This window comes from Oncorhynchus gorbuscha, unplaced genomic scaffold (genome assembly GCF_021184085.1).
Source record: "Oncorhynchus gorbuscha isolate QuinsamMale2020 ecotype Even-year unplaced genomic scaffold, OgorEven_v1.0 Un_scaffold_8:::fragment_8:::debris, whole genome shotgun sequence".
Classification (NCBI taxonomy): domain Eukaryota; kingdom Metazoa; phylum Chordata; class Actinopteri; order Salmoniformes; family Salmonidae; genus Oncorhynchus; species Oncorhynchus gorbuscha.
This window is the reverse complement of record NW_025745590.1, coordinates 107,262-122,500: the sequence shown is the minus strand read 5'-3', so window position 1 is coordinate 122,500 and position 15,239 is coordinate 107,262. Positions and strand designations below refer to the sequence as shown.

The window sequence follows — 15,239 nt, the reverse complement described above, 5'->3', positions numbered from 1 at the left end:
GCCTGGCTTCCAGCAGCACACCACAGAGCAGCAATAATCCAACCCTTCACAGTCAGCAGCAGCAGAACTAACTACTGCAGTAGAGGAGGAGGTCTGGGTCACAAGCCAACAGCCAAACATTCAACCAACGCTTCGTGTCGATGCATCAAAGCATCGCTCTGTTCTAAGAGGACACAAAACAGAGTAGCGAGGATACACAGGTAGCCATCAACCTTATGTGTAATGGCAATCCATTATGCGATCAAGAGAGGTTACGCAACGAGGGTTACGAAGGGTTAATCAGCCATCATGCCACTCCACCAAGCAACGCCATAGCAATACCTCTACACATGGCAACAGCACAGCATCAGTTGCTATTGGAGCTCTGGAATGAGTGCATGGGCTGAGAAGGGGAGAAAGGTGTGTGTGTGTGTGTGTGTGTGTGTGTGTGTGTGTGTGTGTGTGTGTGTGTGTGTGTGTGTGTGTGTGTGTGTGTGTGTGTGTGTGTGTGTGTGTGTGTGTGTGTGTGTGTGTGTGTGTGTGTGCGCGCGTGCGCGTGCGCGTGTGCGTGTGTGTGAGGATGAGGAAGGCTTTTCACACAGGCCTGCCTAATGGCATCTCGGGAACAGTGTGCTAAGCTCACACTGAAACCTCCAGCACTCCCGCCCACTGACAACTAGAGTAGAGTTCAAGTAAGCTATGCAACAGACAGCCCTGCTCAGAACCATCATGAGAGACGAGAGATGATAAAGAGAGAGATAGAGAGAGAGAACGAGAATGAGAGAGAAAGAAAGAGTGAGAGAGAGAGAGAGAGAGAGAGAGAGAGAGAGAGAGAGAGAGAGAGAGAGAGAGAGAGAGAGAGAGAGAGAAGAAACATCACAGCACAGTTGAAAAATACATGGCAAATAGATATCCACAAATCCAAGAGAAAAAAAGAGAGAGAGAGAATGAGAGTGAGAGAGAGAGAGGGGGAGAGTGAGGGAGAGGGAAAAACAGAGAGAGGGAGTCCACTGAGCTATAATGAGAGAGCTAAACAATGTCAAAATGTGTTGAGGTGAGAGCCCAGTTCTTTGACAAATGAACCAAGATCATTAGGCAGATGATCCTCTTAATGATAATCATTAAACACATTATAAGAACCAGGAAATGGTGCTGATTTGCTTCATATGTTCTTTATCCAACCAGATGGTCTCTTGAGAAAATATGCTGCGACAAAAGCAATGGAGACCTCCAGCTTTACACTGTACAATGTACTTCCAGATCGGTTTCCTTAGCTGGAACCGTGGTGTAATAGCAGAGGGCCGTGGTGTAATGGCAGAGGGCCGTGGTGTAATAGCAGAGGGCCGTGGTGCAATGGCAGAGGGCCGTGGTGTAATGGCAGAGGGCCGTGGTGTAATGGCAGAGGGCCGTGGTGTAATGGCAGAGGGCCGTGGTGTAATGGCAGAGGGCCGTGGTGCAATGGCAGAGGGCCGTGGTGTAATGGCAGAGGGCCGTGGTGTAATGGCAGAGGGCCGTGGTGCAATGGCAGAGGGCCGTGGTGTAATGGCAGAGGGCCGTGGTGTAATGGCAGAGGGCCGTGGTGTAATGGCAGAGGGCCGTGGTGTAATGGCAGAGGGCCGTGGTGTAATGGCAGAGGGCCGTGGTGTAATGGCAGAGGGCCGTGGTGTAATGGCAGAGGGCCGTGGTGTAATAGCAGAGGGCCGTGGTGCAATGGCAGAGGGCCGTGGTGTAATGGCAGAGGGCCGTGGTGTAATGGCAGAGGGCCGTGGTGTAATGGCAGAGGGCCGTGGTGTAATGGCAGAGGGCCGTGGTGTAATGGCAGAGAGCCGTGGTGTAATGGCAGAGGGCCGTGGTGTAATGGCAGAGGGCCGTGGTGTAATGGCAGAGGGCCGTGGTGTAATGGCAGAGGGCCGTGGTGTAATGGCAGAGGGCCGTGGTGTAATGGCAGAGGGCCGTGGTGTAATGGCAGAGGGTCAGCTAGTTAATATAGGGCTAATATGAGCAGTGATATCCCCGTCAGTGTAATCCCTCTCAGTAATGAGATGAGCCAGGTCACATAAATATCTCTCACGACCACCGCACGCTAACGCTAACAGAGCTGTGGCTTTCTGAATATTTTTCCTCCAATTTGTTTTTAAGAGACTTTTTAAAGACTTTGTAGAATACCATTAGCATTATCATAACATAATGAATCTTATTAATAACCCCCACCTGGTGAGTTTGAGGTTAATGAATGAATCTATAATTTGTTACATATAATCTTTTCATTTAATTAAAGTTGTGTGCCCAGGGCTAACATAATGAATCTTGATTACACTCAACTGTTTTCAAAGCGGGGGAGTCGTAGTTAATGCATTGCCCTCCTACAGCACTTCCACCTCGGTTTCAGAGACATGGGCTAGGGCAACCAGGCTCACGAAATGATTAATACACCTTTTCTGCTTGGTGTTTGTATGAGTAGACACCGAAAGTCCCTTCTTCCAATCCAGTCTGACACAAAATGTAAAGAAACTGGTCCGCGTTGGGTTAGATTCTACATGGGACCATTCTGTCAGTAATTGTTTCCTGTAAGCTGGATCGTATTGTTTTGATGATTGTGTTGTACTCTTCAAATGTTGTAATGTTGTATCGATTGCAGCTGCCTGCTTCGCCAGGTTTCCCAGGTTTCCCTTGCCAAACAGACCGTGTCTCAATATGCTTTTCATTGGATAAATAAAGGTTCAACTGAATGAAGCAATTCCTGGTTCCTGAGCATCTAAACAACTGGATCTAGCCTGAAAGACAAGACAACCATGACTAACAGACATCTTAAACTGAGTTTATACTCAGTAGATGGCCAACTGTGGTGGAGAGGGATGAACCTCAGGTGAATGACAGGTAATCTACATTCTCTGAGGCGTGAGAGGCAACTATTTTGTCTCCTGAGGTCATCCGTGTCAGTGTAAACAAGGGACATTTGTGGCAAAATCCCCTGCATGTCACCAGAGTCTACGCCAGCATTAGCCAGGATCATTACTCAGCCTGTGACAAATTAAGACAGCTCTCGGTACAACAGAGGCCGATAAGCCTTTAAATTCACTTAACATGCATGCTCAAACACGATAAACTCTGTAATATTGCTCACGGGCAACTCAAGTACTCCTTCTCTGTCACTGGAGGCCCTGGGTTGGAGATTTGCGCTGTGTTTGCCGGGAAAGTTAAAATCAAAAGGCAGAGAGAGAGAGAGAGAGAGAGAGAGAGGCTCACACAGACTGCTGGAGTACAGTGACCGGTGGAGATGAGAGCTTTGTGAATAATTCATAGGCAGGCAGAGGTAGCCATGCATGCATGGGTGGAGCTGAGTGAAGCCAACCTTGGAGAAAGCTGCGTTTCCTCCTCCACTGCGTCATCTCCCTCCACATCAGTGAGCACTGGAGGCTAAAACAGAGCTAAAGTCCAACCATGACCATCAGACACAGTCACTCACAAACCCAGCAACCAGCACTGCTATCTGGAGACTTCAGATTCTTTGAAAAAGTCAACCATTCTCAAGTTCACTGGACTTCTTAGGTTACTTGTGGCAACACTTTCATAGCAGTCGAGACTTTCGATAGGGCCAGAATCATGTAGCTATTTTTTTTAGCGTTAAATAACAAAGTAGTCATAAGTCTGCTAAGGAGGGGGAGTAGCAACTAGCTGGATAGCTAGCCAAGCTAAAAGACAAGGCCCAGTATGTGCTAGTAGTGCTCGTAGTCAAGGCCTAACTTCCTGCCCTGAACCTACTTTAAAAGGCTGACCTCGTGTGTCAGGTTACTTGGGTCCATTAGTAAGCCCACCGGGAGCAGAGAGCTTGTGTGTTGATGCATCAGCACTAGGCCTGTGTCTCCCCTCATCTCCCTCCCCATCCTGTCAGAGCTGGAGACTGAGGCCCTCAGCCCTACATGAACCTGCACTTCTGATCAGGAGGACAGAACAGCAGCACTCCAACTCTAAACGGCATCTCCTCCGACCTTTATGTACATGTACGGAACCTAAATCTAAAGGACAATGAGGAACATCTTAATCACCATTGTCTTGATTCTGTGATTCGAGAATTTGGAGAATTGTGATGTATTACTGCTTCATCAGTACAGTTATAGCCTAACCACAGCCTAATCACAGTCTAACCACAGGCTAACCACAGCAGTGAGTTGGGCATTACTTTTCATATCACTGCTGCCTGCTTTGTATTGTCCATAATTTGAATATAAGCTAAATATAAGGACAAGTAATGATTAAATCACTGGAAATATTCCAACACGACAGAGACAAGCAAAATATGATGTTCCCACAACAAACTTTGATAATTATGAGAGCCAGCACAGTACACCTGCTAACTCCACCTGCTATCTGCCGAAAACACATCTGGCAGATTCTAATTTCACTTGGCAGCGGTTCAATATAAACCTCGAGGCGAAAATTTCTTACTTTTCTATTAGCGTTTCCCTACGGTTATTAATCAAGCGCCAGACACGAATCAGAAACCATCATGCACAGCGCTTACCAAGGACGACAGGGGGGACAGGGCACTGCTGTGCCCATGACAGATAACAGGAAGGGAATATCAGCCACATGGTGGAGATGAGAAAAGCCGCAGGTCTGGGGGGATTCGGAGACAGGGAGACCACTCTCTCTGAAGGGGCTGTAGTCAGTGTGAAATTCAGCGGCGAGGACATTGATCGTGGGAAAGCGGTAGAATGGTAGACACACCGGGTCCTCTGGGGAGAGATGGACGATCCTTAAGGAAACGTTTTAAATCGTCCCTGACAATCCCCAGCCTATGTACGTTAAGTGCCTTCCTTTTTCATATAGCAGGGAAACACTGCTAGACTCACTTGTGAAGTGCCCCGGGGACAACAACACAGCTGGCAACGAATAACTTACCACAGTGGGAACACCTATGGTTTATTTCTGGTCAAATGGGAGTTTAAGTAGAAATCTATCTGTAGAAAACAGATATAACATATAACTTACCTTACACAGTACCACACTCCCAATGGGAAGCTGAGAATTCATTATTTTGAAAAAAACATTATCTAGTAGCAAAACAACACTCAGGCCTGCATAACTCCAGCCACTTTCAACTGAGAGTAGGCAGCTTGAGGCAACTGCACTAGTTCAGTGGCACCCTCACATAAACTACTATAGATCCATTGGCCTCAGATCTCAAATCCAAACGCTGGAAAATCTCAGTCCTTTGAAGGCGAAATATCTTCACATTTTCTTCAGATAGTCCAACTGTGAGACACGATGGAAAACTAAAGCTTGGTCAATGAGCACTTGGCCTGAGTAACCAGTCGCTGTTGCGTTGCTGTAAAGCCCTCTCACAAAGAGGTCAACTTAGTGACAACAGAGGCAGTTAAGTTGATGTCATCAAACTTCGGACACTGGCGGCGTATTGCGGTCAGGACATTTTTACAATCACAAAAGTTTTGAAGGCGAAATCTAGTCCGGGTGATGTACTGATGGAGACTTCAAGTTCGATCAATGAAAAGGCAAAAAACTTTTTGGGCCACAACAGTTCTGGCAGTCCTTGATGGAGAAAATCCAGGTCCACTTTTGAGATTCCTTTTGTGTTCAAAAACATAGACCGAAAAGAAACGCGGCAGCTTCGTTCAACTTGAAATTACAAAGAAAGATTGAGTTCAAATGATCATGGTCATCTCTTGGCTCAAGTAACTTGCTCCAGTCACGAAAAGAAGCATTGTGAAGTGTTGCTGGATGTTGAAAATCGCTTTTTGGTGACTATGCTTGCGCCCCATTCGCCCTCGGCGTCCTCTAATTTTTCTAAGTAGTTTTCTCCCTTGTTTTCTTGTTTGGTTTGGGGGGGGGGTTGCGTTGAAGCAGAGCTCCTACACCCTGGGTATTTTGGATTTCCTTAACGCAAAGCTGAGCAAACAGACAAAGGGAGCTGCGATAGAACCCTGCCAAGTCTCGTCTGGCTTTTTCTCTTCCTCTCTTCTCCCTCTCTGCTCTCTCTCTCTCTCTCTCTCTCTCTCTCTCTCTCTCGGCATGGCAACCTTCCCGAGAAGCCTTGGCAGAGCTCCAGCCTGTCTGCCTGTCTTCCCCCCCAAACACCCACACACCCCCTCCGAAATAAAACTGTCGATTTGGGCAAATATGATCAAAACGAATCTTAGATTAATTTTTCAGCCACGCCACTCCCTGGCACTAGACCATTTCCTGCATCCCCCCCTTCCAGATGCACACAATCACACAGTGTGGTACTTGGTATTCTTGCCAACCAATACTTCCCAATGCCTACCCACACACTCCCTTAACCTCCCCACACCCACACAACAGCCCATCCTCCTCTCCTCTCTCCATCCCACCCTCACCCAAGCAAGGCACCCAGGGAGTTCCTCCATGTCTCTCTCGAAGACACTTCCCGAAAAAGTCTCTGGGACGTCTTTACCAGTCCTGAAGCCGCTTCGCTTTTTCAATGCCGGGGTAGTCTATTCATTGTGTGCCAAGGCACAGCACCTCATGTCATTCTGAGGGGGGCACCTCGGTGCCCACATCGCTGGTGCCAACTCACTACTGTCTGCCTCCATGTTCCCACCATCCAGTACCACATACCCACACCCCCTCACCATCCCGCACCACAGCCTAGCCTGCTGGAAGTAGGGCTGGCAGATGCAGGAGCGGTCCTATAGGGAATACATAGGACAGAGCAGAACAGAGGCTGTTGATTGGCTGTCAATTTCTCTTAAAGGCATTTTGCTACTTTATTCATTCGTGGATTTCACCGAATGTTTGGGACATTAGATTCAAATGGATTTTAAGCTGTGTAGCTACTAGACTACAAAACATGCAAATGTTTACAAAAGGTCAAATCCTGTGTAAGATCTCCTTATGTCCATTCAGTGACTAGAGGTGACGCAGCATGTTTTTTTGTGAGGTGGAAGGAAAATATGTATTGCCTTGCAATTTGCAACTATGCAGCTCATTATTCCTGATGATGAAAGAAAACTGACAACACACTATACAACAGGCAGACTCCATCAGTATCCCTGACTATTCAAGAAGAGGACTGTGGATGGTATGGTGCAGTATACACCTTACACAATCACACTATTTCAAATGACCACATACATAAGGATTTGCCACCATTCTCGTTCAGTGGAAGCTGCACTACACAGAATTAGAGTCATCTGGGATCGGCACAATACCAAACAGCCAGTCATATGCCTCTCAGCAACCACTGGGATTTGGATGAATTTCACTATGTCCATAAAATTCCTAACAGATAACATGACTACTCTGTTATCCAGGACATCATAAGCCACTTAGTTCTGACCCTTCATTCCTCTTTCCTCACAGCTCCACTGCCCCGTCATGTGTGACCTTCAGCAGGCTAACAGCAACATCAGGATGTCTTGACAGAGAGAGCAGAGCCACGTGCGTTGGTGTGGTGCCTGTCTGTGTTGCAGTGCGTACGTCTCCTGGCAACCTGCCAGCTCTATAGTGCAGTGCTGTTGCCATAGGGAAAGCCTGGGACCGGGGAAGGAGACCAGAGCTGTATGGGGCTGGGGCTGGTAATCAGACCACTGCAGTCCTGCGGGGTGGATCCCTTCGTGCCATTGCACACAGTGCCCATGTGAGCCGCATCTCAAGCAGCCTGCAGCTGCTCCCGCCAGCCAGGCCTTTCACCCTCTCTCTCTTTCTCTCTGCACACACACACAGACACACAAACGTTTTACAAGGGCTCTCTGCTGGATAGCCCGGACAGCCATGTGACTGAGATATGAACGTCTAATTTGGGGCAATTCTGAAGAAAGGTGAAATGCCGTTTACAATATGACGGGTTAACTAGGTATTGTGTTAGACATCCACTCAGGTGGGGCCCGTTTCTAAGAAATCTGCAGGACTCGAGACAAATTACAGTTATCATTTTCCCTTCCTATGTTGACAGGTACCAAGCAACACAAGGTACTGCCATTGTTTTTCTCTCTCCTGCTTTTTTCTTTGCGATCAATGTTTGATGTCGTCTGGATGAAGCTCATGCGACGAGCTCCTAGTTCTCCTCTCTCTCCTCTCTTTGCCTGCAGTGCATCAGCTACAGTGGCCTAGGCTATATATGTTCTCATTCTCAACACTGCAGATAGCACCCCGCTACCCTGCCTGGTACATTTCCATTTTTATGGAACTCAACTTGTGTCAGCCGTTAACCATCAAACTGGAAGTTTTTCCTTTTTTCCATCTTCTGAGAGTCAGAGAGGAAACACAATTCATCTTTAATCCAAATGGAGTGTTGGAGATAGCATTTTTCTTTATAAATACCTGAAAACAAGTTTTTGTCATTGGGATTCAGTAAATATTCAGTCACTTTGAGGGCAGTGATATGCAATGAAAATCTCCTAGGTATAAGGCCTACATATTTGCAAGATTAATAGTGATATACTGGGGAGAAAAGGGGGGGGTTGATTCAAGGTACAATTAAGGCAACCAGCTGTAATAGGATTGTGAGTTTGCTCAACAACATTTTCACAAACAAGCTTTTTGTTGTGAGTTTGCTCAAGACATTTTTTGTTGCGCAAACTCACCAGCCTATTGCATCTGGCTGCCTTACAATTGCACATTAAATCAACTTCTTATTTTTTGTTACAGTGTATGCATTATCATTTCCCACAATGGTTTCACCTCTTTTAACAAGCTTGTGAACAGGTTGCCTCAGTCAGGTGTGTGTGTGTGTATGTGTGTGTGTGTGTGTGTGTGTGTGTGTGTGTGTGTGTGTGTGTGTGTGTGTGTGTGTGTGTGTGTGTGTGTGTGTGTGTGTGTGTGTGTGTGTGTGTGTGCGTGCGTGCGTGTGTGTGTGTGTGTGTGCAGGGAGGAAGAGACACCCACTCTACTATTTCACTTGTTTTCCATGCCAATAAAACTCTTAAATTGTATTGAGAGAGAGACATGACTACATAGTGATACAGTTGATGATAATTGCAGGAATTAGTCCAACTGGAAACTTTGTGATGGACAATGTCTGTGGTTGCATCCCTTCGCTGTGGCAAAGAGTTATCAGACTATAGCAATATGTTGATTATCTACCCTGATTGTCTAGACACTTTTACACAACATTTAAGACATTTAACAGAAGCTCTTATCCAGAGCGACTCACAATAGTGGGTACTAACACTTGCATACTGGTCCCCCATGGGAATATAGCACCCACAACCATACCGTTACAAGCGCCATGCATTACCATCGGAGCTACACGCATTTCAATGGAAAGTATACACCTGGCGCATGTGAAAATATTCAAGTCAAATTAAATGAAATTGTATTTTTCACATGCGCCGAATACAACAGGTGTAGCTCCTGTTGCTCTTTACAGTCATAGCGCCGCATAAGTGTTGTCGAACTCGCGCAACACATAGGTGCAGTCTTACAACAAAGGGAATAGGGCTTCTTTGTTGACAGAAATAGAAGCTATTCACGCTTTGTGTTTTCTTCTTCTTTATGCATTATATAGGCCTACGTTTTGGGAAGCTACTCTGTAGCCTAGCTGCTAAAGGCTATAGTTATGTTATATAGCTACCGAGGAAACCATGCCGCACAGACACGGGGGAAGTCGCCCTACCTGATACTTTTAAACTCTCACTTCTCCCGGGGAGAGCGGTCTCTGGAGTCGGCATCTGTGTTTTGGAAGACATATCTCTCGTTCTACTGTGGGTAAAATGACGCCAAATCAAAAGGAGTCTAGTCGTTGCGACCATTGAGCTCAGGGTTAGCAGTCCAACACTTCCTGGTGCAGATTCAAAGTAGCCCATATAGCTACATAACAACTTGTGTAATGGGACAGTTCTATAAACGTGTTATACAACTGGCAGAGCGTTTCCGATTACCAAACCCGTACATCATTATTTATTTTATTTAGCTATGGGCCTATGTAGGCCTGTCCAACTCGTTTCAGCAAGTGTAATAATTGACAAGTTGAGTTTACACAAATACTTTATTTTATGAATAGGCTATTATTATAAGGCATACAAATGGCCCACAAAAACATACCTAATGAAATGTAGACCTAAATTATGTCATTACCAGAATAGAACGTAACCACTTGGTCAAGAGCAGCCTTAAAATGTGTCTCTGCTCATCTGTGGCTCAGCATCTTGTGTAGCAATCATGTTTCAGTCTAGAGCCTACTGAGCCACTGAATTCTTCATGATCATTAGGCTACGTTGTAGCAATTACGATAGCCTACATGTTAACATTACTAACACAACACATTGTAACCATCTGTTCAGACACAAATCAGGTTCTGGTCGTTTCAGTAAGCTACTTAAAATAGCGAAATCCATGACCTGACAAAAAATGTAGCCATCTAAAAAATGTTGCTAGTCCTTTTATTTGAAACGTTCTATGTTCTGAATTAGGCTATGAGTAAATTGTCCATGTGACATTATTATGAAATAGTTGAACCACTGCAGTTCACAATAGTGTGTTCTATCAGGCATTGGTGAAATTGCCATGCGGGATGCGGGGGGACATGCCTCCCCAAATATTCAGAACAGTTCGATTCTTCCCCCACAATAATTTCTTTCAAATAAAATTACAAAAATTTGGTTGGGGGCCCGATAGCATATGAACACATCATAAGCAATGATAAAATGTGTATAATTGCAGGAAATTTGCTTTAACGGTGGACAAAAAATGGTCAACTCCCTTTTCCCCCATTTTTTTTCAACAGAAATTGGTGTGCCTTTGGTGTGTCTATGTGTCATTCTGGCCATGTGCGCTGCAACCAACATAGCTAGTTTGTTAGCTAAGCTAGCCACGTGTAGCTAGCCAGTAACTCCTCCAGTATGTGTTGACATCGTTCCACAGGATTTGTTTTCGGACGGAAGCGGTAGAGATCGGTAAGAAATGGCATTTCTGTAGCCAAATATCTTATTCATAAAAAAACATTAATAAATGACCTGGTATGATGGTTCATTGATCAGTTATACAGTTTAAAGGCATTATTTTTTTGCGTTTTTGCACCAAGTACATCTTTAAAGTAACGGTCCAGTGTTTCCAGATTTCTATGAAATAGGATCTATATTTAATTACAATAGGAGTGAAATATTTTTCCTTATCAAAATGTTTCATTAAGTATGTTTTTCTGTGTTGGAATAGCTTTTCTGTGTTGGAATAGCTTTTCTATGTTGGAATAGTGTGGGCGTACCCCAACAACAGAACGGTGTGGCCATATAGCAGTCAGTAAAAATATTAATGCGTGTAGACCGCTGATTGGCCAGCTCACATCATCCTCTATGAGGAAATAGCAAGCACTTTGGCCACAAATACGAGTAGAGGATAAGCCAACAACATTATTTGGGTATGAGTTAACATTCACTTTTTAAAGTGAGATTTTCACTCATCCTCATGGCAAAATGTGAAGAATAGCATGAGATGAGCTATAAAACACGTTTTTTCTCTCTCTGCGACATGGCAAAATGTGTAGAATTGCAGGAAATTACCTTTAAAACTGCAGTTTTCTCTCAGACTCATGACTAAATGTATAGAATAGTATTATAAAACTGCTCATTTTTCTCTCTGCCCCATGGCAAAATGGGTTAAAATGCAGGAGGTTAGCTGTATTTTTTTCTCCCCTCAAAAATATGTTTTATTTTGGGGGTGGGGTGGTTGGTGGGCCATCCACTTATCCTTCCACTTATACTGTGTTCTCAAAATTCCCCACACATAACACTCAAAATACCCCTCTGGAGAGGCATAATAAGTCACGTCAAACTGTGTCGAATTGCAAGAAAAGCGTTTTAATTTTTTTTACAAATCCTCCGGGGCCCCACGTTTACTGTTCGTCCACTCCGATATCTACACCACAATTTTGCCCTTGCGATCAGGAGATTTATTATTGCATTTTGCATTAGTAAATCGCTTAGAAGTAGTATGCATTTAATGATGTAAAAACATAAATAAAGAATATAATACGTTGGGAAAGCTTGCCTATCTGTTTATTTATCAGGCTATATTTGCTGATAAAAAATAACCTACTGGGCACAAAAGTCAATCCAACGTCTATTCTACATTGGTTCAATGTAATGTCAACCAGTGTGTGCCCAGTGGGAAGTCTGTCAAAGTTATTAACAAAGTTACTAAAATGAATATGAAAGAGGGTTACAATTGAGCAGGTTTGAATTAAAAAGGATTTGCCTCTTCATGTGTGGAGAAACTCGAATGTAGCTTTCAGTTCAAGGACCTTGAACACAGCGCTGTTCGAGGGGCTTTGGGTACCATGCCTGAGCAGGCAACTAACATTGCCATTTAGAGATTTGTGTAAACTCGTTTTCAGCAGATAAATATGCAATAATCTGGAGTTAAAGTAGACAATTGTGAACGAGTTTAGATCATGTATAAACTTCAATTGCATTTTTACTTTATTGTTGGCCTTTTTCAAAAAATGATATTATTTTGCCTACATTTCTCTGCGTAACACTCACATCTGTATCCATGAAGTGCTTTGAAAGTCTGGTCATGGCTCACATCAACACCATCATCTCAGACACCCTTGACTGACTCCAATGTGCGTACTACCCCAACAGATCCACAGGTGACGCAGTCTTTATTGCACTCCACACTGTCCTTTCCCACTTGGACAAAAGGAGCACCTATGTGAGAATGCTGTAGTTGACTACAGCTCAGTGTTCAACACCATAGTGCCCTCAAAGGTTATCACTAAGCTAAGGTCCCTGGGACTGAACACCTCCCTCTGCAACTGGATCCTGGACTTCCTGACGAGCCGCCACCAGGTGGTAAGGGTAAGCAACAACACATCCGCCACGCTGACTCTCAACACTGGCACCCCTCAGGTGTGCGTGCTTAGTCCCCTCTTGTACTCCATGTTCACCCACGACTGTGTGGCCACACATGACTCCCAACACCATCATTAAGTTTGCTGATGACATGACGGTGGTAGGCCTGATCACCGACAATGATGAGACAGCCTATAGGGAGGAGGTCAGAGACTGCCAGGACAACAACCTCTCACTCAATGTCAGTAAGACAAAGGAGCTGATCGTGGACTACAGGAAACAGAGGGCCGAGCATGCCCCCATTCACATTGACAGGGTTGTAGTGTACCAGGTCGAGAGCTTCAAGTTCCTCAATGTCCACATCACTAAGGATCTATCATGGTCCACACACATCAACACAGTCGTGAAGAGGGCACGACAACACCTCTTCCCCCTCAGGAGGCTGAAAAGATTTGGCATGGGCCCTCAGATCCTCAGAAAGTTCTACAGCTGCACCATCTTGGCTGACTGCTTCACTGCTTGGTATGGCAACTGCTTGGCATCTGACCGCAAGCCGCTACAAAGGGTAGTGTGTACACCCTGTACATCACTAGGTCTGAGCTCCCTGAAATCCACGACCTCTATACCAGGCAGCGTCAGAGGAAGGACTCCATTCAGCCAAGCCACAGACTGTTCTCTCTGCTACCGCACGGCAAGCGGTACCAATGCATCAAGTCTGGAACCAAGTGGACCCTGAACAGCTTCCACGCCCAAGCCACTTCTAAACAAGACTGCTAAATAGCTAATCAAATGACATCCAGACTACCTGCATTGATCCTTTTTTGTATTAACTCTCTCGCACACACTCACAGACACACACTTTCACACTCACCACACATGTTGCTGCAACTGTCTATTATCTATCCTGTTGCCTAATCACTTTACCCCCTACTTATATGTACAGTACATAGCTACCTCAATTACCTCGTAACCCTGCACATCGACTCGGTACTGGTACTCCCTATGTATATTGCCGTGTTATTTTCTTCTCCCTATATATAGCCTTGTTATATTCTACTCCCTTTATATAGCCATGTTATTTGTATTTGTTATTCACTGTGTATTTATTCCTCATGTCATTATTTATATTTTTTATTTAATTTCTTATCTTTAATTCTGCATTGTTGAAAATGGACCCTTAAGTAAGCATTTCACTGTTAGTCTACACCTGTTGTCTACGAATCATCTGGTTGTGCATCAGCAGTTCTTCTCTTGTTATTTCAGTCACTGACAGTCACTTAATTAGCCTGTGTCATCTAAAAATGTTTTAGATTGGTAAGTTAGTCTAGCTAGCTATTTAAACTTGTAGTAATCATATTAAAATCGGCAAACATTTATCTCCATCGCATGGCAAAATGAGTAGAATTGCAGTAAACTTTCTTTAAAACTGCACCATTTTTCTCTACACCAATAGCAAAATGTGTAGAATTGCATGAAATTAACTCTAAAACTTCAAGGTGGGGGAGCCCCCCATCAAAATTTAACTTAGGGCCCCCAAAAGGCTAGGGCCGACTGTGATCGCATGTGTGGGCATGATGAGTTGAGATTTTTTGTGGCAGCCACCCCATCAAAGTTCCCCATCCCTGGCCTAGCTAGGTCTATAGGGCTACATGTTGCCTAAATAATGGGAGACTGGTGTGTTGTTAAATCATAGGCCTAAATGGATATACTCTTAGAAAAAAAGGTTCCAAAAGGGTTCTTTGCGGAGGGGTGGGGTTCTACCAAGAACTATTTTAATCTGAAGAACCCTTTTTGTTTAACCTTTAACATCCTAAGAACTGTTTTTGGAAGAAAGGGTTATTTGATGATTATTTGGAAGACAAGAAGGATTCTGTAAAGAACAATATATAATATTTCCCAGCATGCTCTATGAGATTTTCAGATTTTTTTTTTACTGTAACATCTGTGTTTTTGCATGTACATTGAGTGGTTGATTGATTTTATGCTACACAAAAATAAATAACATACAATTTTCTAAACTAATCCAATCGGTTAGTAATAGGATTTATTACTCCCATTAGTGAAATGGTTGTTTGAGTTTAGGTGATTGAGGTAGTCTCGGTGTTCTATCTTCCCTACCCTGGCAGTTATTTTAAATGCAGTTTGCAGGTGATTAACAATTCCACTGGTTTGTATATCCTAACTCTGGCCAGATTATAATAGGAATTACACATCACTTTGCAAACCAGAAAAATGTGACTTGCAGGTCTGATGTGGCCAATAAACTAGGAGATTCCTAACAACACTGTGTTAGGGTATGACTAGACCCTACAATTAAGGCCTTATGATATATGTAACTTATTGTCATAAATCATGTCATTTTAAAGGCTAATAAGGCTGGTAGAACAGTTCATAGATTGTTCTAGGAAGACCCTTTTATTGACGGTTCTAGGAAGAACCTTTAGATTATAATATAGTTCTAGGCAGAACCCTTTATAGAGGGTTCTAGGT

The 15,239-nt window shown here is 44.2% G+C and overlaps 1 protein-coding gene across 1 annotated transcript in view; it reads right to left on the bottom strand.

Moving 5' to 3' along the window:
• LOC124019346 (mitochondrial peptide methionine sulfoxide reductase-like) overlaps nucleotides 1-9,795 on the bottom strand; it is a 67,355-nt gene extending 57,560 nt beyond the window's left edge. Inside the window, exon 1 of the mRNA XM_046334663.1 lies at nucleotides 9,575-9,795. Coding sequence (XP_046190619.1) covers nucleotides 9,575-9,764 — 190 coding nt within the window. The 5' untranslated portion in view covers nucleotides 9,765-9,795. The remainder of the gene's footprint in view (nucleotides 1-9,574) is intronic.
• Between the last annotated feature and the right edge of the window lie 5,444 nt (nucleotides 9,796-15,239).